The 23,504-nt window shown below is 48.4% G+C and overlaps 8 protein-coding genes across 8 annotated transcripts; 5 read left to right on the forward strand and 3 right to left on the reverse strand.

The window, feature by feature from the left end:
• Window positions 1–212: 212 nt before the first annotated feature.
• TRUGW13939_09148 (uncharacterized protein) lies at window positions 213–2,141 on the forward strand (the record flags this gene model as incomplete). Its single annotated transcript, XM_035492273.1, has 5 exons — window positions 213–215; window positions 275–1,222; window positions 1,287–1,414; window positions 1,480–1,781; window positions 1,837–2,141. 5 exons carry the CDS (start codon window positions 213–215, stop codon window positions 2,139–2,141), a joined length of 1,686 nt encoding a protein of 561 aa, XP_035348166.1.
• A 319-nt stretch (window positions 2,142–2,460) lies between these two features.
• TRUGW13939_09149 (uncharacterized protein) lies at window positions 2,461–3,210 on the reverse strand (the record flags this gene model as incomplete). The annotated part of the gene is made up of 2 exons (XM_035492274.1): window positions 2,461–3,056; window positions 3,123–3,210. 2 exons carry the CDS (start codon window positions 3,208–3,210, stop codon window positions 2,461–2,463), a joined length of 684 nt encoding a protein of 227 aa, XP_035348167.1.
• A 469-nt stretch (window positions 3,211–3,679) lies between these two features.
• Window positions 3,680–5,417, forward strand: TRUGW13939_09150 (uncharacterized protein; the record flags this gene model as incomplete). Its single annotated transcript, XM_035492275.1, has 2 exons — window positions 3,680–3,809; window positions 3,883–5,417. 2 exons carry the CDS (start codon window positions 3,680–3,682, stop codon window positions 5,415–5,417), a joined length of 1,665 nt encoding a protein of 554 aa, XP_035348168.1.
• A 766-nt stretch (window positions 5,418–6,183) lies between these two features.
• On the forward strand, window positions 6,184–8,451 carry TRUGW13939_09151 (uncharacterized protein; the record flags this gene model as incomplete). Its single annotated transcript, XM_035492276.1, has 3 exons — window positions 6,184–6,933; window positions 6,990–7,245; window positions 7,301–8,451. 3 exons carry the CDS (start codon window positions 6,184–6,186, stop codon window positions 8,449–8,451), a joined length of 2,157 nt encoding a protein of 718 aa, XP_035348169.1.
• A 143-nt stretch (window positions 8,452–8,594) lies between these two features.
• Window positions 8,595–9,593, reverse strand: TRUGW13939_09152 (uncharacterized protein; the record flags this gene model as incomplete). Its single annotated transcript, XM_035492277.1, has 1 exon — window positions 8,595–9,593. The coding sequence occupies one exon, from the start codon at window positions 9,591–9,593 to the stop codon at window positions 8,595–8,597; it is 999 nt and encodes a 332-aa protein (XP_035348170.1).
• Window positions 9,594–10,327: 734 nt separating this feature from the next.
• On the reverse strand, window positions 10,328–11,224 carry TRUGW13939_09153 (uncharacterized protein; the record flags this gene model as incomplete). The annotated part of the gene is made up of 2 exons (XM_035492278.1): window positions 10,328–11,025; window positions 11,086–11,224. 2 exons carry the CDS (start codon window positions 11,222–11,224, stop codon window positions 10,328–10,330), a joined length of 837 nt encoding a protein of 278 aa, XP_035348171.1.
• Window positions 11,225–11,811: 587 nt separating this feature from the next.
• Window positions 11,812–19,216, forward strand: TRUGW13939_09154 (uncharacterized protein; the record flags this gene model as incomplete). The annotated part of the gene is made up of 4 exons (XM_035492279.1): window positions 11,812–12,120; window positions 12,167–12,475; window positions 12,531–18,975; window positions 19,056–19,216. 4 exons carry the CDS (start codon window positions 11,812–11,814, stop codon window positions 19,214–19,216), a joined length of 7,224 nt encoding a protein of 2,407 aa, XP_035348172.1.
• A 1,740-nt stretch (window positions 19,217–20,956) lies between these two features.
• Window positions 20,957–22,792, forward strand: TRUGW13939_09155 (uncharacterized protein; the record flags this gene model as incomplete). The annotated part of the gene is made up of 4 exons (XM_035492280.1): window positions 20,957–21,399; window positions 21,471–21,539; window positions 21,611–21,685; window positions 21,754–22,792. 4 exons carry the CDS (start codon window positions 20,957–20,959, stop codon window positions 22,790–22,792), a joined length of 1,626 nt encoding a protein of 541 aa, XP_035348173.1.
• Window positions 22,793–23,504: the final 712 nt, after the last annotated feature.

The following is a 23,504-nucleotide window of genomic DNA, read 5'->3' on the forward strand; positions in this document are numbered from 1 at the left end:
CCGTCAACTGGTGTAGCAATGCCCAGAAGGGTTGGCTCCTTCGGCCGCTTTCAAACTGGGCGTTCCTCCGAATCATAGCATAATTTAATCCACTGCGAAACATAGCCTGGTAATAAGGTAGTATTAGTAGCGGAGACCAGAAATGTAAATTCTTGACTACGACTTCTTCCACTAAGAAAGGGTTTCGAAATTATACAAAGACCAGTGCCGATATGGTATTTGTATTGATACGGACAAGGCTGTACTGATTACTTTCACTCATATATATGCATAGATACCATTGGTCTACCTTGCTAAGAATTTTCTCAAACTCTCCGAAATGCAGCTGGCATTGCAACTCGTCGCCATCGTCGCCGGTGCTCTCTGCTATGTCGGATATTTTCACCATGGCGAACACCACCTTCATGCCCTAACCTACATCCAAGTTCATACTGTCGCATTCCTAGGCCTGGCCGCCCTGCTGTATTTAGACGGGTTCCTTCTGGTGGAGGCAGTTCTACAGACATGCGTGTACGATGCCCTCTTTCTGGCCGGGTTATATGCCAGTCTTCTTGTGTATCGCGTATTCCTGAACCCACTCAACACCTTTCCTGGACCAAAGATGGCACGCATCACCAGCTTCTATATGCCTTTTCGTATCCAAAAAATGCAAATGTACAAGGCTTTGCACGAACTGCACCGTGATCATGGCTACTTTGTGCGTATTGGCACTGGTGAATTGTCAATTACGCATCCGCGGGCAATCCAGGAGATTTTCGGAGCCGATTCCGTATGCGAAAAGAGCCCATGGTACGACATCAGTCGACCGCAAGACTCGTTGCTTCTTCGCCGGAGCTTCGCTGGGCACGCCGAATTGCGTTCAGTCTGGAGTCACGCCTTCTCTGTCAAGGCTGTCAAGGGCTACGAGGACCGAGTTCAAAAATATCGGACTAAACTCATTTCCGGTATCGATGCTCACAACGGCCAAGCCGTGGATGTTAACAACTGGCTGGGGCTGTATTCCTGGGATGTATTGAGCGACTTGTCATTCGGTCATCCGTTCGGCATGCTTGACAGCAAGGAGAGACATTGGGCATTGAAAATTCTGGATCATGGGATGAGTGTTATTGGTCCACATTTGCCAATGTGGTGGCTCCGTCTTATGATCGCGATGCCTGGCGGTAAGGAGGATATGAAGCTTATGTTGAAGTATTGCCAAGAGGAAATGCTTTTAAGATGGAAGGTTTGTGCTCACTGTAATTTGAAGCACGGTCAAGTTTATGGTATCTAACCAGCGTCAAAAACAGAATGAGCCTAAGCAACCGGATGTTATGAGCCACCTCTTTGTGCCATACAGGCGCAACGAGAAGCCTTGGAATGATGAAGCGGTAAACCTGTTGGCTGGGGAGGCGCACCTACTTATTAATGCTGGAAGGTAAGGCATATTTCCGAATAGAAGACATTTAGTACGGTTTGATTGACTAACAAACCAATCCTTAGCGATACTACGAGAGTCACAATGGCTTGCGCTTTGTTTGCACTTACTAAACAACCTGAGCTCGCGAAGAGACTGCGTGAAGCACTGGAACCACACGTTTCACAATCACCAGATGCAGTGATACTCGATGACAAGATTTCGAATATAGACCTTCTGAACGGGATCATTTCAGAGTCACTTCGCATGTATCCTCCAAGTCCTAGCCACCCAACTCGAGTGACTCCTCCTGAAGGCACTATGATCGCAGGCAAATTTATCCCGGGCAGAACGCAACTTATTGCTCCGCAATACGTTATCGGACGTGGTACGTGGTTGTTCTTTTATTTAAAGTATATCTCCTGCTGACGCAATCACCCCAGACGAAACCATCTTCCCCCGAGCGACTGAGTTTATTCCTGAACGTTGGTACAGCTCTCCGCACTTGGTCAAAGACAAGAACGCAACGGCGCCGTTTTCACTTGGGCCGATGAACTGCGTCGGGAAACAGCTAGCTATGACAAATGTTCGAGTTACGCTGGCAACGATTGTCATGCGCTACGACTTGAGTTTCGCCCCTGGTCGTGCCAATCCCACAACCGACTTCGTAGAGGGCATGTGTGAGCATTTCAGTCTTCAACCTGGTCCTTTGTATCTACGCATGGAGAAGCGTCAGGTTCCAAAATAGAGCTAGAAAAATCAAGTGGTTTTTGATAGGATAATATATCTTAAGCTTGGATGTCCATTCTCTTAGAATGGCCATAAGCTGAATTTTGTTTGACGTAGCGCAAGTTTAGTATGCATTCATTCCAAATATAAAAAATTCCTTAATGTCTTTGTATTATATGGAAATCAATCTTTGACAAGAATAATGTTTCGAAAAAAACAAGAGCAGCGGTTTTCTAATTGAAAGCCATTCTTGAGTGTTTAAGCTAACGTGCTTACCATCTATACAGTCCAATCTGTTCTATCCATGCAGCTGAAAATGTATCACACCTGATCCCGGTTCAAGTAGATTGTTTTGAAGCGTGGTGATTTAAGTTCTTTTTCGTCTTTCTCGGTATCGTAGGGGGGAAGCTGAATATATCGTTTTCGTAGTTGAGAGTAGACAAGAACAGCTTATAGAGATAGCTGAAACCCACGCAGCTGATGGACGAAGCGATTGCTATGCCCGCCCAAAATGCATATCCAGTGTTCTGGTCCGAAATGTTTCTGAATCGGAGTTGGGAAATACCTAGTGTCGAGGAAATGTAACCAAAACCACTGTCACTTCGCTGGTAAGATAGAGCCACCACGAGAGAAGTTGTGGATACAGTAGTGACTGCCAGGCTCGTCCAGCAACGAAATTTCCGCTGCTTGGGACGAGATGTGGCGCTTGTTATCCGCTTGCTCTCAACGGGAAAGGTATTATTATGAGAAATGGGCGAAGCCTGTTGTTCAAAGCTTCCAGCAAGCGTTCCGACTCGATATTGCTGCATTTTTGCCATATTTGATTCGCTGTGACCGGCATAGTCATACGACTCTGTGCCATCGGTCCCGGCACAATTCTCGAGTGCTTCGATGCCACCTGGATGGTCTGAGCTGAAGGCTGTGAGATCGTATACTGTGGAAGCTGGTCAGCTCTACTACTTCTAGAATAGTTCATAATTTGCGCAAGTGTTAGCCCTACCATGACCATGAACCGCTGTCCATAGCGACTGTAGGGTATTGTGGTCGGACAGTTGCTCAAGCGTGATGCTTTGACTGACTTGGGACATTGTGGATATACACTTCCCGTCTGTTGCGGCGCGACAATAAAAAGAGGATTAATAGGTAGGTTCATAGAGGCAAAGATCTATCTATCTATCGCTTAAACGGTAACGCTTTCATCAATCTATCCACCTTGGCAATATGGCGAGTACGTAAGAAGGATCCAATGTTGGCCGAGGTAAGCTGCAGATCAACGATCGGCCTTCCAAAAGCGACCTTTCGCCGCATTTCCAAAAGAGGACACGCTAATAGTACGTATGTAGAACCTAAAGCCAATTGTCGACGGTGGAGTGAGTATATTAATTATTATTGTTAGTAATTACTAATGAACTTACCGACCTGTAAATTGACTTGGAACACAGCCAGAAATCTAGTAGAAACGAGTCGTTCTTATCAAGGAGGCTAACATTTTGCTGGCCGGTCTTACGGCAATCGTCGACAACCCATCATAATCAACAATTTAAAAATAAGAAAAAAATGCAGAAAGAATTTTACATCGGAGCCAAGGGTGGAGAAGATTCTCACACTCTGGACGTGTCGCCATTCACAAGCCTAGAGCAACTCACGAGAGCCCTGGCTGATATCTTTGCATTTGCCGATACGAGATGTGCGTTTCTGCTGCCATGTCAAGGGTTTCCGAGACATGCTCCCTGCGTTCTAGGCTAACTCAAATCATATAGCATTATGGCTTATCGATCAACAAGGCAATCATATTTCGACTTTGAAAGATGTGCAGGAGACCAACGACCTTATTGAATTGCGCGTAACGCGGTATGAATCCATTCGCGAACCACCGGGACCTCGCTCGTTACCCTTCGTCGGCAACCACTACGAGCTGTATCCAGATGTTCTCGGGAATTATGACCGATTGTTCTCACTCTATGGGCCAATGATCAAGACTGTCAACATGGGAACAACCATCTTTCACACCAATGACCCCGAGATCGCGCGGCATTTGTTGCGCGAGGACAAGCTTTTCACCAAAACCACGTCCGACGTAACACACCCTCTGTATTATATGAATGATCAAGACGCCCTCTTTACGTGCGACACTGCATCTCCTGCCTTTGCGCCGAGCCACAAATTTGTGCCTCCAACAATGTCGCCACGCGCTGTGGCTCACTTTATGCCGCTGATCCAAGAGGCCACCCAGTCCATCTTTACGGCATTCGACGAGTTGGCGGAATCTGACCGGGCGATCAATGTCTACCAATATATGTTTAAACTCGCATCACAGATCATCTGGCGCGTCGTCCTAAATCAAGACCTAAAGCACTTCGAGTCGACCAAGACGCCGCCGTCGCTGCCTATCCGACTGCTTGGCCAGTATCTGTCGTTGATGAAAAAAGCGTCGCTGCAGCCACAATGGTTCAAGTATCTCCCTTTTGGGGACGCTGCAAAAGTGAAGCAGGTTCGTCAGCAGGTGCTTGACATCTGCGAGGACGCCATGAGCTCCTGCATCAAAAAGGATGGCCCGCCTCTATATCTCTCGGATCCAACGGCCTTGCAGAGCGCCACTTGCGTCGCTGATTTTCTATACCGGGCCCGTGACAAAGAAGGACAAGGGTTGCCGTATGACCTGGTACTTGGTAATGTGGTATCGACTGCTGGTGCGGGATTCACCACCAGTTCATCTCTACTCTCGTGGGCCATATATGCACTTGTCCGGTACCCTGGAAATCAAGAACGTCTATTCGAGGAGATAGTCGGCCACCGCGGTGGAAATGGAATTGACAACTGCTGGACGTATGACGAGATCCATAGCATGAAGTTTCTCGATTGCTTCATCAAAGAAGTTCTTCGTCTCCACAGCCCTAGCTTCCAGACCGCACGTAACGCCAAAAAAGACGCAATCCTGCCAGGGGGATATTTAATACCCAAGGGATCTATCGTTATTGCATGTTTTCCGAGTATCCACAAGAACCCTGCCCACTGGGAGAATCCACTGCGGTTTGACCCAGATCGCTGGATGGAGGAAGGCCTGGCGGCGCAGATGGGCCGCCAAGGGTCGTACACGCCGTTCGCCGCAGGAGGCCGGGGCTGTGTTGGGTTCAACTTGGCACTCACACAGGTCAAGGTGGTTGTAGCAGAGTTGGTGTATCGATACGAATTTGAAGACTCGTCGCCCGAGCCCGTCGTGTATGATCCTGAGTTCTTGGTAGTGCGGCCACTCAACTTCTACGCAGGGATAACGAGGCGAAAAGAGTCGCCTTGAGTTGATTAGAAATAATGACTGTATATTTTAGGCTCATCATCTCTACTGGGTTTGTTTGTTTATGCGCGTGCGCTGCTGTTTGAATAATCGGTCGTTAGGGCTAGGTTCCGCGTCTAATGCCACGCAGCAAATGTGGACTTGGGGTTCAGGTGTGGACAAGAGTCACTTTGGGGCGCACAAAGACTAGTTATTTTTGTATCTATTTTCTAACATTCGAATAGAGATGAACAATACCTATAAAATCCGAGTCACCTCACCTAAAACAAAGACCAGTGTGCGTGCCCTCAGTAGTTCGAGCGCGCGACAGAATGTAGCGTACATTTTTCTAGAAATTAACCGTGCCGCGTAAGCTAGTAGTACAATCATGTGCTAGACCCAGACTCAATAAGTAGAATTTCGTAGAGTGCGCGGCGTGTTATGATGACGGGAATGGACCGATTTGGCTGTGGCCGTATTCCCGATTCTGTCCAACGGTTTTCGGCGCCCTTCCTAATTTTGATTTCCTCTCTTATTCCTTGCCTCGTCTCGGAGCAACCACCGTTTCGTAGTCGCATTTCCTGATAATGTCTTTCGGTTCTGTTAGCCCGTCACTGATTTAGTCAGGCGGCTCGTTACCTATTTCGTTATGCCCGTCTTTATGTCGTTATACCGACGTATAGTCGAGGTGGGGGGTGTAGTCAGTGATGATATACACCTATCGTCTTGTTTTTTTTTTGGTGCAATATTTACTCTTTTGATTACCGTAATAGTGTGATAAACATAAAAAATGTGCGGGATTTCTACTTGTATTTTGATCAATGGCCACAGTAACAACACCGCTTGCAACGTGGAAACCAACGGCGATCATACAACGAACGATGTAGCAAAGGAACTTGCAGCAGACCTAAAAGCTTCAGTCGATATCATCAATCACCGTGGCCCAGATGACTCAGGGATATGGATCAGTGCAAACGAGCAAGTCGGACTCGCCCACTGCCGACTGTCAATCAACGATCTATCCTCTGCAGGGCGACAACCACTTCACAGTAGCGACAACCAACTACATGCTGTGGTGAATGGTGAAATTTACGACTACGCTCGCCTCCGTCATGAATGTGAAACAATTTACAATTATCCTTTCCAGAGCGACAGTGACAGCGAGCTTGTTTTGGCGCTGTATAAGATCCACGGCGCCCCGGAATTTCTCACCCATCTACGAGGCGAATTCGCATTCGTCCTCTACGATGGCCGCGACGGAGCTCAGAGGTTGATCGCCGCACGCGATCGTTATGGAATAAAACCACTGGTGTATACTCGCGTCGGGTCCAAACTACTCGTCGCTTCCGAGGCGAAGGCATTCTTGCCCTTGGGCTGGAAACCGCGCTGGGACGTGCGTGCCATTGCTGATGCTGGATGGATGTTCGATGGCCGAACGTTGTTCCGTGGAGTTCGAAAGGTCTTGCCTGGGCATTATCTTGATATTACAGAACAAGGTGTGCGGCAGGTCAAGTATTGGGATGCGGAATACGAAGACAAGGTTGGTCTATTGAACTTTACAAAAAGTGCAGAACTAATTTGTCTTTTTTCACAAAGAGTAAACCCGAGACTCGCACTATCGACGAAATGATATCGGGGGTTCGTGAGAGGTTGGTCGAGTCTGTTCGTCTTCGCCTGCGTGCCGATGTCCCCATCGGAATCTACTTGTCCGGAGGGATCGACTCTTCTGCCATTGCCGGGATAGTTACGGACCTCGCGCGCAAGGAAAATGTAAAGATAGGGAACGAGGAGACTGCTCGTGTCACCTGTTTCAGTGTGGCGTTTCCGGAGACATCTGGGTATGATGAATCACGTAAGTCATGAGTATTCCCAGCGAAGCCAGCAGCATGCTAATAGAAAAACACAAGACATTGCTGAGCGAACGGCCGATTGGCTGGGAGTGAAGACTATAAAGAAAACCATCACCGAGGACACCCTGGCTGAAGACTTTGCGGACGCCGTGTTCCACTGTGAGCATCATCATTTTGACCTCAACTTTGTAGCCAAGTTTGCCCTCTCGACTCTGCCCCAGGAACACGGTATCAAAGTTGTTATCACCGGTGAAGGCGCCGACGAGCATTTCGCTGGTTATCCATACTTTCCTGCCGAGTTCCTTCGCGAAGCTGACGAGTCTCTGCCCGACTCACCATTATCACAAAACAGTGACCTTCGAAATGAAATGTTCCAGGCTGTGCAGCGGGAAATGAAAGGAATCTGGCGAAATGGTGGCGCAACAGCATATGAGGATAGGCCAGCCCTTCCATCCATCGCGGGTGTCGGAGCAACAGCTATGAGCGATAATCTTTTGCCGTGGCATCCAACGGCCACTATATTTGCTCCTTGGCTGCAAAACCGGCAAGGTGCTGAATATGACTGTCGTAGAACGGTCCTTGCTTCTTACGCGAGCGATGTTCAAGCTAGAATGCGGTCACGATGGCACCCTCTGCACACATCTATGTATATGTGGAACAAGAACTCTCTGGCGAATGTCCTGCTATCGTGTCTTGGCGACCGTACTGAGATGGCACACAGTGTCGAAGCACGTACGCCATTTCTGGACCACCACCTCACTGAGTACGTGAATCGGTTGCCACCCAGTGTCAAACTGCACTATGCGGGCTGGAATGGTGCGAAAGGTGGTAAATTGGGCCCTATTTGGAATAAGTCCAACATGGCCTTGCAGTCGCTCAGCGAAAAATGGATTTTGCGCCAGGCCGTGCGTCCTTACATTACGGACGAGTTGTATACACGGAAAAAACAACCTTTCCTTGCTCCAACTCGATGGGCTAAGGAGGGACCATTGCATCAAATGTTCAAGTTATTACTAACCCAACAAGTAGTGGAAGAACTGGGCTTTGTTAACTACACAACGGTCCAAGAGGCCATGGAAATAGCTTGGGGTGAGAAGGCTGACCCCAAAGCCTTCCGGCTCTTGGTATATTGTGGCGCTTGGGTGGTCCTTGGCCAGCGCATGGGTGTAGCCAAGGCGGATGTATCTGACTGGGAAATCATTGTATAATAACTCTATGGGCTAGCGGATGATGCACAGTGTATTATTTGGATGACATAGAGTACTTAAAGTTGACGGGAGAGTACGATTTACTCAGTCAATCGTGGATTTGAATATTATATCGTGAAGATCTACTGAAAGCGTGTACATATTTAGGGCAACACAACAACCTTGCCCTGCCCAATGCCTCTGGAATGAACAGATTCGTACGCTTCGCGCACGTCGTTTAACGACACGGTTTTCAGTACAAGCCCTTTGATGTTTCTTTTCGAAACGTGTTCCGAGATGCGCGCCATACTAACCCTTGAAGGCTCGGCGATAAAGTACAGTGCTTGAACGCCTTCTTTTCCTTTGCTAATTCCTTTGCTCTTGTGTTCTTCGATATAACCCCAGCTGCACGCGTCGAAGGATATGAGGGTGCCGTCAGGCTTAACCACGCCCCAGCAGTCGCTGAGAACCTGGAACCCAACAGAATCAATGACGAGATCAAATCTGTCCGCCAAAGCGTTGAATTCATTGTATTCGACAACCTCGTGGGCGCCAATGGAGCGTAAGAATGACTCGTTCCGCTCCTTTGAGCTTGTCGCTGCCACAACGAAATGTCCGGCTGCGACAGCGAACTGCACGAGATACATGGCAACACCACCGCTTGCGCCGGTAATTAGAACCTGCTTCACTCCTTTCTCCGCTGTGGCCTCCAGCCCAGCATGCACGAACAAGGCCTGATCAGCTGTGATAGCGCTTCCAGGAAGCGCGGCAGCCTCTTCCCACGACAGATTGTCCGGCTTCTTGACTGTTTCTTCTGACGTGACGACGGCATATTCTGCCCATGTTCCTCCCCTTTTAGCATGCGTCATACCGTAAACATGGTCGCCGATCCGGAATTCTTGCTCATCCTCGTGTACAGCGACGACTACGCCAGAAAAGTCATTTCCCAAGAGGGCATGGTTAGGCGGATACAGCTCATTCCACTCGAGATTGTCCTTGAACACTGTAGAGGCTTTCACCCGAATCAAGAATTCGCCAGGCTGTGATATTTGCGGTTTGGGGATGTCGTCATGGACCTCGATGGCCGAAGAGGGAGCTGGATTTCCAGGGAAACCATACGGTGTTCCATCCGGGGAGGTAGCGCGAACTCGTGCAGCTCTCATTATTGTTTGTATTTTTGGGTGTTAAAGTGAGAAGTCGTTACAAGACAAATGAATCAGAGATGGTTCGGACAAAGGATTCTGTAATACATGTAGGTCAAACCGGAAACCTCTGGGTATTATTAACCTTAACCCTAGCAGTATCGGCGATTGACCGAATTGGGAATGCCCCGCTTATACAAACCGTCTCGACTGGGTAAAGTTTCGATGATCTGTTCTTTTGTCTTGTTGTTATTGACTATTTTATTTTCGTCACACCATCAAAATGAAATATTGAAGCTTCAAGGTGTGAATTTTGAGTTTGTTATCTTTACTTTGTATGGCCTATCCCCCACTCAGGGTTGGGGTTAGGTTTACGTGACTCTATAACATTGAAGTATGTGCTCTCTACATATCTGTGTGAGGCGATCGGTCAATAATTATTTGCTACATTTTGATCGGACGCGACTCGAGGAACTTAGATCGATTATTTTGGTGAATTGAGACACAACCCAATCAAAGTGGTAGTGGTATCGCGACATGCCTTAGGCGGTACCCCAGACATAATCCTCCATCATCACTACCAGGTCGGAAAGTCAGGCGGCCGGAGTATCTCAGTTTGTAATTCCGGGCTAAGGCAGAAATGATTATAATATTCAAAGAAATCTAAGAATCTAGGTACATCTATTTATATGGCCCAACTACATGTGTTCCACAGGGTCAGGGTAAATGAAATCAACCACTGTATTTATGGAGCTCTATGCCTGGGCCATAGCCCAGTCAATTGTTCGAAGTACAGCTTTGATCTCCAGTTGCTTTTTCGGAATGTCGTGCAATCCCCCATGTAAAATTGTTTTTACCATAGACTCGTCGCATATGCTGCGGGCCAATTCGGCCATTTTGATCATATACTCAAAGTCGTTCTGCCCCCACACATGGATAGTTGGTATTTGAATCTTTTGTGCCAGTATTGATGGATACATGACGCGAGGGATAGCGCCGTACTCCCCGTACCGATATACATTCATATCAGTCCAAGGGAAACGCGGGTCGTGGATAGCTGCGTCGACAACTGTCTTCTGTAGCAACTCAACAAATTCTTGCTCTGCTATCGTCAGCAGGTCTTCGTCTCTACACCTGGCTCGATCCGTGATGTCGTATTCCAGGGCGCGCAACCTTGATATAATGGTATCTCCCATACCCACATCTGCACTACACGGTATAGCGGTCGAGAAGAGACATGCAAACTTGACTGGTAGTGGGCCTGTGGCTGCTAGCTGCCGTTCGTAGAAATAAGACAGCGTTAAAGCTGCTCCCTGACTGAACCCGAAGATGCCGTCAAAGGGACCTTCTTCTTCTAGAATATCTTCTAGATAATCGAATGCTTGTGCCATTTCAACGGGAGAATAGCCCTGGGTATGAGAAAAAAACGGGCCGGTCTGGTATTCCGTGATACCTATATGCGAGAGTGTTAACGAGAATATAACTTGATACCGCCGTCACAAGCACTACGTACCAGGCCCTCGGTCGCACTCGAATGGACCGTCTACAAAGACGAGCTCAAAACTGGGATCTAGTTCGCGTCGCAAATTTGCCATCTGCGCTTCAAGAATGGCGCCTGAGCTGCCGACGCCATGGAGACAGAGAATCTTCATTGTTGCTTGGAAAGTATCAACGATAACTTGTTCCAGGGATTCAAGAAGTGATACTCGGTCAATTGTTAATTGGAGCCGTAGAACTTACTTCATACTGCTGTTTAGTCCTCCGCTGAGCCTTGTAATTTGCTTCATTTCGTTCCGCAAATTTTAGTATAGCGGAGAAACCCCGAATTTGCCACGGGCCGAGCGTTCTTTGGCCCCAGTTAGGGCTACCAACTTGGCCATCCATTCCGTTTTGAGGGCCGCAACCAAATCAAGGTATGAAGGAGTCGGCGCGGCCAAGCCTTAATACAGTAAATGGCGAGACGCTGTTGAACAAATTGGGCCGGCCAGGCGGGCTGCATGTCCACAGTGAAATCCAACACAAACTCTACAAAAGTCGTGGGCTCCGTGCCATCACATACAGCCGGCACACACTCTCCTCACGAACCCTTTTTTTTTTGTTTTTTACGCTATCCACCCGTGCTGTGTGCCTGTTGGATGTATTGTGTTGACTTCGACAGTGCATCTATATTAATTGTGTTCTAAGCCCCGCACTCTGTGGAGTTAATCTTTTAAGTGTATAACCACCATCCACCCTCACGATGGATTGTTCGGACAAGCAGGAGCCCATCGCTATTGTTGGTGCGGCATGTCGCTTTGCTGGCGAGGCGTCATCCCTGGGCTCACTATGGGATATTATCAGCAGGGTCAAAACTGGTTACTGTCCAGTTCCCCGCGATAGATGGGATAGCAATAATTGGTACCACCCTGACCCAGATCGAAAAGGTGGCATTAGTTCACAGCATGGGTACTTTCTTCAGCAAGACATCAGCCACTTTGATGCCCCCTTCTTCTCGATAACAGCAAAGGAGGCTGCCGCCATGGACCCGATGAAGAGGATGTTACTTGAAGTCAGTTACGAAAGCATTGAGAATGGTAAATATGACCCTCTCCAAGTCGTTCAAGAAGAGCTTGACTCTGATATATAAGGCTATAGCCGGTATCCCCGTCGAGGATCTTATGGACAGCCGTACGGGTTGCTACGTCGGTTGCATGACAAACGACTATGAAATGATCTCCTTGCACGATATTTACGATATAGGACATCCGGCAGCAACGGGTCTAAGTGAAGCAATGACCGCTAATCGAGTCTCGTGGTTCTTTGGTTTCAAAGGTCCGAGTTTGACACTTGATACCGCATGTAGCTCCTCGCTATACGCTCTTCACCTTGCATGTCAGTCACTAAGACTGAAAGAAACCAACATGGTAAGTCGGGACACAAACGTATTGCACGAACTGGTAACTAACTTGATTCTGTTAGTCACTGGTCGCTGGAGTGAACCTCATGATCAATCCCAATACCTCGCATCAGTTGACTGCAATGCATATGCTTAGCCCTGAGGGAATCTCTCACACATTCGACGACCGTGCTAATGGCTATGGCCGAGGAGATGGTATTGGCGCCATGGTCATCAAACGTCTGTCAGATGCCATTCGCGATGGCGACACCATCCGTGCCGTTATTCGAGGTTCTGGCATCAACGCCGACGGCAAAACACCCAGTATTACACAACCCAGTTCCACAGCACAAGCCGAATTGATAACTCAGACCTACGAGGATGCAGGCTTGGATCTATCAGAGACGGGATATTTTGAATGCCACGGCACAGGGACGCCAGTCGGCGACCCTCTTGAACTGACTGCTATTGCCTCGACCCTTGGTGCAGCAAGGCGTGCAGCTGGAAAGACTCCTCTCTACATTGGCAGTATCAAGCCCACTGTGGGTCATACAGAGGGGTGTGCTGGCCTGGCAGGAGTATTTAAGTCGATCTTGCTACTGGAAACAGGAATGCTGGTTCCCACATACGGCGTAGAACGGGTGAACCCGAAACTGAAGCTGAACGAGTGGCATCTTGCTCTTCCACAAGATGTGGCAAGATGGCCGGCACAGGGGTTGCGTAGAGTTAGCGTTAACTCATTCGGCTTCGGTGGTGCCAATGCTCATGTTATTCTGGACGATGCTTACCACTACCTCCAAGAAAGGGGTCTAACTGGTAAGCACAACACAGTCATACACGACGAAGATTCGGATTCTCCTTTAGCTCTTCCGAATGCACCACTAGAAAACGGATTACTTCACGACGTATCCAAAAAAGTATTTGTCTTCAGCGGCAAAGACCAAGCTGGAGCCAAGCGTGTCTCTGAGGGCCTAAACACATGGTTGCAAAGAGATTCAAAGCACACTCATGCCCCATATTTCTTGGAGAATCTTGCATACACACTCGCGCTACGTCGCACACACCTAGAGCACAGGACCTTTGTTATTTCTAGTTCGCTGTCAGAGCTTACAGAAAGACTATCGAAAGGGTTGCCAACAGCCACTCGATCACAACGTCACGGCGATAACCTTGTCATGGTGTTCACAGGGCAAGGTGCTCAGTGGCCAGCAATGGGACGCGAACTTTTCGAGAATCCCATCTTCCGACAAAGCGTTCAAGTTTCACAGTCTCATCTCGAGAGCTTGGGCTGCCAGTGGAATGCTATGGAGGAGTTGAGTAAGATGCCCAACCCAAACATCAACCTTCCAGAGTACAGCCAGCCCCTCTGCACAGTGGTCCAGGTCGCACTGGTTGACCTTCTTCGCTTCTGGGGGATTTCACCAACAGCAACCATTGGACACTCGAGCGGGGAGATTGCCGCCGCCTATGGCGCATCGCTTCTGACTCACTACAATGCCATAAAGCTAGCCTACGTCCGAGGTCTCAGTTCCGCCTCCGTGTCCAAACAAGGCGCAATGATGGCAGCTGGTATTTCTCATGATGATGCTGAGATGTACCTTTCCCAAGTTGCACCCGGATCTGCAGTCGTGGCTTGCATCAACAGTCCCTCCAGCGTGACACTTTCTGGCGATGTCGACGCCATAGAAAAGCTGGAAAGTCTGATTTCTGGCGATGGGAAATTCGCCCGCAAACTAAAGGTCACTACAGCGTACCACTCACCTCACATGCGCGAGGTCTCACCGTCCTATCTCGAGATGATTGGTGATATATCATTGAAGCAGATAGAGGAGGCGAAGGACCGCAGAAGCAACAGCACGGTCATGTATTCATCGCTTACCGGGTCTATGATCTCTTCTGCCAAAGAATTGAACGCCCAGTATTGGGTTGACAATATGCAGAATCCCGTACAATTCTCACAAGGTCTCTTGGCATTGCTGAAGCACAAGAAAGTTGCGCCAGGCGGTACTCGTTCAGTGGCTGTACAATGGGGAGGTTTTCTCGAGGTCGGGCCCCACGCAGCTCTCCAAGGACCGTTGCGACAGATCATTGATGTGAGCAACAACAAGTTCGCCAAGTCTGCACCCTACATCTCTATGCTAGTTCGTGGAAAGGACGCACTGGAGACATCACTGAACGTCGCCGGAGTACTTTGGACTGCGGGTTACAAGGTAGACATGGGTGCTGTTAACGACAACAACAACAAAAGCAGCACCCCTCAGATGCTTTGTGATTTGCCCTCTTACCCCTGGAATCATACAAGAGGCTTCTGGCACGAATCATATTTGTCTCGCTCTTATCGTTTTCCTCCAGATGTACGCAGTGACTTTCTGGGCATGCCAGAAGATTCCCAGAGTAGCTACGAGCCACGATGGAGGAACTACCTGCGAGTATCCGAAAACCCATGGATTGAAGATCATACAATTACGGGAACCGTGCTCTACCCCGGGGCTGGCATGCTTGTCATGGCCTTGGAGGGCGTACTGCGAACCAGTGACTCGTCTAAGACTGTTGAGGGTTTCCGGATGACCGATGTCACATTCGAACGCGGGCTAGTGATATCTTTGGATGATGGGTCGCCCGTGGAGACACGAACAAGTTTACACCCGCACAGTATGAAACCTGACTCGTGGACCTTCACGGTCTACTCGATGACCAACGGCTCTCCGTGGACGAAGCACTGCACTGGAACCATTGCTCTCGTATACAAGCAGGAAGCAAGCGAAGTGGAAGAGGAAAGCGTGGATGCCTCGTGGCAGAGACAATTGGGTCTATATAAGGCCTTGCTTTCCGAAGCTGATGACTCCGCGGCTACTATCGACGTTAATGAGTTCTATCAAAATCTGGACTCCATTGGCATGCAGTACGGCCCCGCATTCCGTAATGTTAAGACACTCACGGCAGTGCCATCTAAAAACGCCTCCTACGGATCTGTGGCTGTTCCAGACACCAGGTCGACAATGCCCAAACATTATGAGTCTCCCCATGTCATCCACCCAGCAACCCTAGACTCTATATTCCACCTAGTGATTGCTTCCCTCGATGCCGGCTGGCCGAAACAAAGTGCAGTGCCTTATAGTATCGAAGAGGTTTATATCGCCAGTGATCAGCCACAGGAACCCGGGGCGCTCTACTCTGGTTATGGTCGCGTGTTGTCCAAAAGCGGTCATGAGATCAACACTGAAATGTTTGTATCTGATCAAGAGTGGGAAAAGCCAAAGCTTACGATCAAAAATTTTGCCCTCCGTCAGGTCACATCTGGAGAGGGCTCTGAAACGGCTGGTACCGCATTGTCTAGGGCCATCAAGAACTGTGCGAGGATCACCTGGGTTCCCAATCTCGCTTTCTTAACTGGCAACGAGGATCTTACGAAGTTCATATCATTGTCCTCCTCATCGTCTGGGAAAGCGACTGTGTTGATCGACACCTGGCTAGACCCGGTGTTCCTAAAGTCGTCGAACAGCACCGTACTTGTTGCTATGTTTGATGAGTCCGAATCTAGCATCGATATTCTCCTTGGCCTTAAGAACCGAACATACGGGCCAAAAAATATCATTGCCTTCGCTACATCGGAGTTGGGATTGCAATTGATGCGAGCCACGCTTGGTGAAGGAGTTGAGGAGGGAACTACCATCACCTATAAATGGCTGCCCGAGAGCGAACTTCTCCAGACACTAGGCCCCGAAGCCAACGATATTGTCATTGGCCTGGGAGTTCCCGACATGGCCCAGAACGCTGCGACACTTGCCAAGCTGGCTCCACTGGCGTGTCTCACAGCTCATGCTGCTAGTCAGTCAGATAAGGGAGTAGTTGACGTCACTGTCCCTAGAAGCGTGTGCGTTGGCCATCTAGCGGAGGAAGATGCGACCTACGTCCTGTTCGCATTAAGAACTACGAGTTCGCCATCGGTTGAACTGCCTGGTTCCGTTGTGCTTCTCTTGCCTACATCACCATCCGACGCCCTTGGTATATTTGCTTCCACAATCCAGACCAAGCTTGAAAGTTCCGGTGTGTCTGTCTCGCGAACCAATCTGACTACAAGCGGCGTGGCTACACTTGGCGGAAAGTCTGTCATCTCTCTCCTCGAGATTGACAGGCCACTGGTGTATGCCTGGGACGAAGAACAATTCCGAGCCTTCAAGACACTCGTCTCTACGGTCAGGCATCTTTTCTGGATTACTCACGGTAGTGTGCTTGAAAGTTGGGCCAACGGTGTTGAATTCGCAGCAAGCCAGGGGTTGTTCCGAGTGATGCGCAACGAATACCCTATGGCAATTCTGCCGTCTCTCGATCTATCCGCTGTCGCCGACATTTCTAGTGTCCAATACACAGATATAGTTCTCAATGTTTGGCGAGCGACTCTGGCCGAGGACGTAGAAGAAATGGAATACGCTGAAGGTAACGGTGTGATTTATGTTCCTCGTGCCACCGAAGATGCTAGCTTCGACTACGAACTACAATTGGCAAGTAATACGGCGAAACCCATCCTATCTACGTTGGGCTCTCTAGGAAAGCCACTGAAAGTGAGCGAGAGTACAAACGATGCCCAAGGTTGTATCTGGATTCCAGACGAAGATGCCGAGTTACCACTTGAAGTAGGCCAAATCGAAGTCAAAGTTGAGTATGCTGGAGTTGGAACTAGCCAAACAATAAACTCCGTTCACCACGCTGTTGGCGTAGTTACTCGTCGATCTGACTCGGTGGTCAAGGCATTGGATATTGGACAACGGGCCATCGTCTTCTCTTACGCTACTTCAAGGACCCATGTTCGTCAAAACCAAGACCTGGTGGCACCACTCCCCGACGGCCTTGAGCCGCAGGAGGCTGTTGCACTCGTCGAGCCGTTGATGGCTGCACAGTATGCGCTTGTCGAGATAGCTCGTCTGGGTCACGGCCAGGCATTGCTGCTAGACAACGCAGCCAGTGCGGTCGGACAAGCCCTGATACAAGTAGCCAAAACCATTGGGGTCCGTGACATCTTTGTTCTAGCCCACGGCAGAGCAGAGCGAGACATGCTTGCTGGCCGGCTTGGGATTCCTACAGACCACATCTTCGATCCAGCCCTGGGTAATTTCGTGCCGCTCATCCAAAGTGCTACCCAGAACCGTGGCGTTGATGTTGTTGTTAGCCAACAGTCTGGGTCACATGTCTCCAGAGCCATGTCCATTCTAAGCGACTTTGGCCAGTTCATCGACATCAACAATTATAATAAAGAGACATTCAACAGAGCGCTTCTTCCAGCCTCAAAAACCAACGTGACTCTCGCTCGCATCGACATGGCTGCTGTGATCCAAGGCAGACCAACTATCGTCAGCAAACTCTTCCAGCAGGCCTTCACCAAGTACATCCTCCAAGGACCTTGCCCGTTGACTGTGCTGCCCGTCACCAATCTTTTGACCTCAATGAACAACAGCATCCAAACCGAGAAGGCTGTCGTGGTGTCCTTGAACGATACAAGTCCAGTGCTCATGTATGCACCCCCAGCCAAAGAATTGAAGCTTGACAGTGAGGCAACATACGTTCTCGCTGGCGGTCTGGGTGCTCTTGGCCTGGATATTACTAACTGGATGATCGAATGTGGCGCCAAAAATCTAGTTTTCCTGTCTCGATCGGGCGGGTCAAAGAATCAAAAGGACCTGCAGAAATTCGCTGAGCGTTCTGTACGAGCTGAAGCATTCAAGTGCAATGTCAACGATGCTGCTAGTGTTGCCAAAGCATTCGAAACCCTTAAGGCTAGTGGTAGGAGGGTTGCTGGCGTGATCCAATTAGCCATGGTTCTCGAAGACGGCATTTTTGACAACATGTCTTTTGGTCAGTGGCAGCATGCGATTGAGCCGAAAACCAAAGGCTCAAGGAACCTCTTGGCCAACCTCTGGCCTGCTGATAAACCATTCTTCATTTTGCTGTCGTCCATCACCGGTGTTATTGGCAACACGGCACAGGCCAACTATGCCTCTGGAAATACTTATGAGGATGCCTTGGCACATCACGCTCGCACCCATCTCGGAATCAACGCTACCAGCATTGACGTCGGCTTGGTCTCCGATTCCTCGCACTTTACCACAGCCGGTGAGTTTGGTGACCTCGCCAGCTATCTGGGCAGGTACCAGCACGGTTGGCGCGGCTTGCAGACGAACCTAGAAGAGCTCAGCATCGTAATGCGAACTATTATGCGAGGCTCCACCACAAACGGACAGGGTACGATCCCGGCCCAGGTAGTGCTAGGTCTTGGCGACCGTATTGAGCACAACGAGAGCAACACTGGAGGCTTCTCGAGAGATAAGAAGTTCGAGCTCCGTGTCATTAAAATCGGAGAACAAGCCGGGGGCAGCAATGGAAAGCAAGATGTGGGCACCCTCTTGTCTATCGCGAAGAGTATGGCAGAGGCTGCATCCGCCGTGGAAGAGAACATCAAAGAACTGGTTGCTGCGGCCATGGGTGTTTCTTTGGACGAGGTGGATTCCCAAAGGCCACTCTATGACTATGGCGGTAAGTTATGACTCTATCCCTTTTTCCTACGGTTTTTGTTTGTCTATAGGGAACAACATAACTAACAAGTTTTGCTACAGTCGATTCGTTACAGGCTGTTGAGATTCGGAATCGCGCCCAGAAGAACATGCGAAGTGATATTTCAGTCTTTGATGTTCTGAGCGCCATGCCCCTAGCTGATGTAGCCGCCAAGATAGCGTCCAAGAGTCAGTTAGTTAAGGTGACTGCGAGCGAAGATTGATCGTTTTGTCGTATGCAACATGAAACGGCACGGTCACCTATATATATGTATTTTAATAGAAAATGTATTTGCATAGCGATTATATTTTAATAAGGATAAGCCACTTTGGCCTTGTTTCATTTTGCTTGTTTAGCGTTAAACCCAAGCATGGAGTCAATATGAATATTGAATCGATACTTCCGGTTCCACTTCCCGTCAATCTCTTATTTCGTTCTAGTGTGTGTTCTTTATTATTTTAATTGGTTAGTCTAGAATTATGCCTAGATTGGATAATAGACGTAATGGCTTCCTATCTACCTGATATAGACTACATATTGGTCTCTTATAGTTATATGTCAGTGGCCTAATCCTTTAATGCGTCCTGTCATTTTGTACATCGTAATAGATTTCATATCTTGTAATAGGCCTACTTTGGCTAACTTACTCATATATCGTCATAGAATTCATTACTAAAAACTTGTTGCTCTTAAAATACGTTACCGACTCCAACGTCTGGAAGGATAAGTGAATATGTAGGCCAGAGCGACTATATTAGAGAGAGCCTGGCCGCTAGTGCCGATGCCAATGCCGACTCCCAGCGTAGCAGCTTGCTCAAAACTAAGATTGGGTATCTTGATCAAAATATCTTCCTTAGCCACAACGTAGTCTCCAAAGGCACTATTCTCTAAATCTTTACTTATAACATAAAAACACCATTAGCACCTCTTCCAAAGACCTATACAGAAAGTCGTTCCTGTCCCCGAAAAAAGAGATGCCTACGCTCTAAAGGTAGCCTCACACACTCCATCGCCTTATAATTGTTAGCCACATTAGGACCAACTTATTCGATGACTCCCGCGAAATCTATTCCTAGATATGTTCCCACAGCGGATCCCTGGTCATCGTATATGCTCTCCCCCAACCCGTTGGATTCAGGGCCACAGCCTTCGTCTTGATGAGGACATAAACTGGTAGGAACCTTGGCTTTGAGATAGACTAAATTTCGACTTTGGTTCAAAACAAGTGTTTTTGCGGTGACCTTGTCTGACCAGTGAAGAAAGGTATCCTGGCAGAGCGAATTAGGTCGGTTCATTCTCCGGTAAGAGGACAAACAAGGACCAATGCCGAAGAAGCCAGTTATAGCAGTACTAGCAATCGTTAATTTTTTTTTCGTCTACGGTATGCCACCCTCAATAGGTTCCAGTTGAAAATCTACTTGTTTGATAAACCTGCTTCTACCTCCGTACCACGTTATGGATTACCATACTTCGTACGGGGTCCGTAATTCCTCGGTTAGTTTTAAGAAAGTCCCCATTAGAAAATAAGAAAATACGTACTCCGTACCGGATTCAATTCTCGGACATGGAACGGACATGGAACTCGGCCCCAGCCATTTACGGATAGTATTACATATAGTATATACGTACTAGTCCTAGTATAGTCTATAGTAAAGTTTTGATCTACACGATCTCCAGGATCCATATTCGGCTTATCTGGAAATGGCTGCCGAGTTTCTTTCCAGGCCTCCAGTGCCCCCACCGGACACCCCCAAAAACCAACCCTAACCCCCACCGGGAATATCCACCTTTCGCTACTTACTGTTGTATTCTCCCATCCGAATGGTAGTAGTCCATTTCCTGTCCTGAGTACTACGATACTCGTCCCTCACAGTTTGACTAAGAAGCTTTGAGCGGCTAATCTCACCACCCCAACTGAGCACCGTATTCCATCTCCTTATCAAACGTTGCATCGTGCGCAATCATGGGTTTAGAGATCGAGTCCATGCCCGTCATCGACAAATATGGCTCAACTACTACGACAGAACAAGAGGCAGGAGACAGCGCTGCCGAAGTCGTACAGATAAGCAATCCTCGGTGGCTCAGTGTATGCATTGGGCTATACCTAACCTCGTTCCTATATGGACTAGACTCTACGATTACCGCCGACGTGCAAGGACCGATTCTGGCTTCTCTCGGTGACTTGCCTCTGCTGCCATGGGTAGGTACTGGGTTTCTGCTCGGCTCCGTCGCCACCACCTCGCTTTTTGGCTCCCTGTACACAAAATTAGAGGTCAAATGGCTGTACGTAGGCAGCATCGTCACTTTCGAAATCGGCAGTGCCATTTGCGGTGCAGCTCCCAATATGAACGCCATGGCTGTCGGTCGAGTCGTGGCAGGAATAGGTGGAGCAGGCATGTATCTTGGGTAAGCACAATTAATAATAAAGATGCACCACTACTTTACAGTTGAGTCGAGAAGCTGACCCATCGAGCAAGAGGTATGACCTACATCGCCATCTTTACGACCCCAGCCCGACGGTCACTTTACACTGCCTTGGTCAGCGCGTGCGTCTTTCCCATCTAGTACTTAGTAGCCTTGATGGTGAAAAATGTTGAAATTGACACCCCCATTATAGATTCTGGGGTCTGGGCTGTCTCCTTGGACCTGTCATCGGTGGGGCGTTTGCTCAGAGTAAAGCAACTTGGCGTTGGTGAGTTTAGAGCAACAAGACTCTGAGCAAGTTTGTTTTTCATGAGCTTATCTTGCAATATAAAAAAGGTCCTTCTATATAAACCTCGTTCTCGCAGCAGTAACTGCCCCGATCTACATTGTCTCGTTCCCGCGCCACGGTGCACATTGCGACGAAAAGATCCTGCCACGGATTAAAGATCTGGACTGGCTTGGCGCATTACTCAATGCCACAACATACGCTCTCTTCATAACCGCGTGCACATATAGTGGCGCTGAGTGGCCGTGGGGCTCGGGCTCCGTCATCACCCTCTGGGTCATGACTGGGGTCGTCACCATTATCTATATGCTTCAACAATGGACTGCTTTCTTGACAACCAAAGAAGATCGGGTCTTTCCGGTTTGGTGCCTCAAAAGTCGGTCTTTGGTTCTTTTGTACATTGCGACTGCTGGCGGCAGTGCTGTCCTCAACTTCAACATCTACTACCTTCCTCTCTTTTTCGAGTTCACAAAGGGAGATGGCGCTATCAAGGTTGCGGGTCGACTTCTGCCCTTCCTATTCCTCATGATATTTTCTGCCCTTCTATCAGGGGCTCTTTTGCCCAAACTCAACCTTTACGCCGCTTGGTACGTCATTTCCGGCATACTAGCCTTGGTTGGGAGTGTACTCATGTTCTTAATCTCCACTACAACCCCTCCGGGAAATATTTATGGATTTGAGGTATTGGTTGGGGCTGGATGTGGTCTGTCGCTATGGGTTGCTTACTCGATTGCCCTTGTTAAATCCCCGGCCGATAAGGTAACATCGGCCCTCGGCTTCATCAACGTAGCACAACTAGGTGGTGGAGCTTTGGCATTAGCTATAGCAGGGACAATCTTTCAGAACGTCGGTTTCGATAACTTGCAAAGCGCCCTCGATGGGAAGGGGTATTCCTCCAGTGAGATTCGTGCAGCACTTGCCGGTGGATACTCCTCTATCATCAGCGACAGCACTCCTGAGGTACGTGCTATCGCATCAGATGCTATCGGCAGAACTATAGCCCATACCTATGGCATATCAATCTCAGGGGCTGCTACGGTATTGGTAGTAGGGCTTTTGATGCGGTGGGAGAAGGTGAAAATGGTCTGAAGTACATATGTACCCAGAGACGATTGTATTAGAATGACTTGGGGCAAACAGAAAAGGACTATGTTTCGAGCAAAGAAACGGGTAGCTGTTCAAATGCTGTGGAAGTTATGAGTTTTGGTGTACACTTTTGGATTACTTCGACCACACCACATTCAGTATTATAAAAAGTTTAATATTTCTTAGATTCATATTATTATTTAATATAATTATACTTTATTAATTTTAACATTATAATCTATTGATTTAACTATAAAAATTGTTAGTCTTGAACCAATCTTGGATGTTCATCTCTTAGGGCCAGTTCCATATCAGCAAGATATCAAACTTTGGCGAGATGAGCCATTGCGGCCTATGTTTTTGCAGAAATGTATTTAATCTTCTACCGCCATAAATTAAGCTTGTTCCGCAGGCGCGCGATTAGCAATCTCATGACTCACGGTATCTCCCCTCCTATGCATAATCACTGGCTTGCTTGCAGAACCCCGCACTTGCGAATCTGAAAAGCTGGGTGTCAATTCTCCAAACCTATACGTGAGTAATGATTAGGATTGCCTTATCAACGGAAGGATTACAACTCCCTAGCCTGCTCTAATGAATGGTTTTGATCCGTCACACCACGGATTGAGAATCACCTCATTGGCTAACCGCTTCCTTGATTTTATACAGGAACCACGGCGGGGAAGCACAATGGAGGACATTGGGGAAGCCGATG

Source organism: Talaromyces rugulosus, chromosome V (assembly GCF_013368755.1).
Source record: "Talaromyces rugulosus chromosome V, complete sequence".
In the NCBI taxonomy this organism is placed as follows: Eukaryota; Fungi; Ascomycota; class Eurotiomycetes; order Eurotiales; family Trichocomaceae; genus Talaromyces; species Talaromyces rugulosus.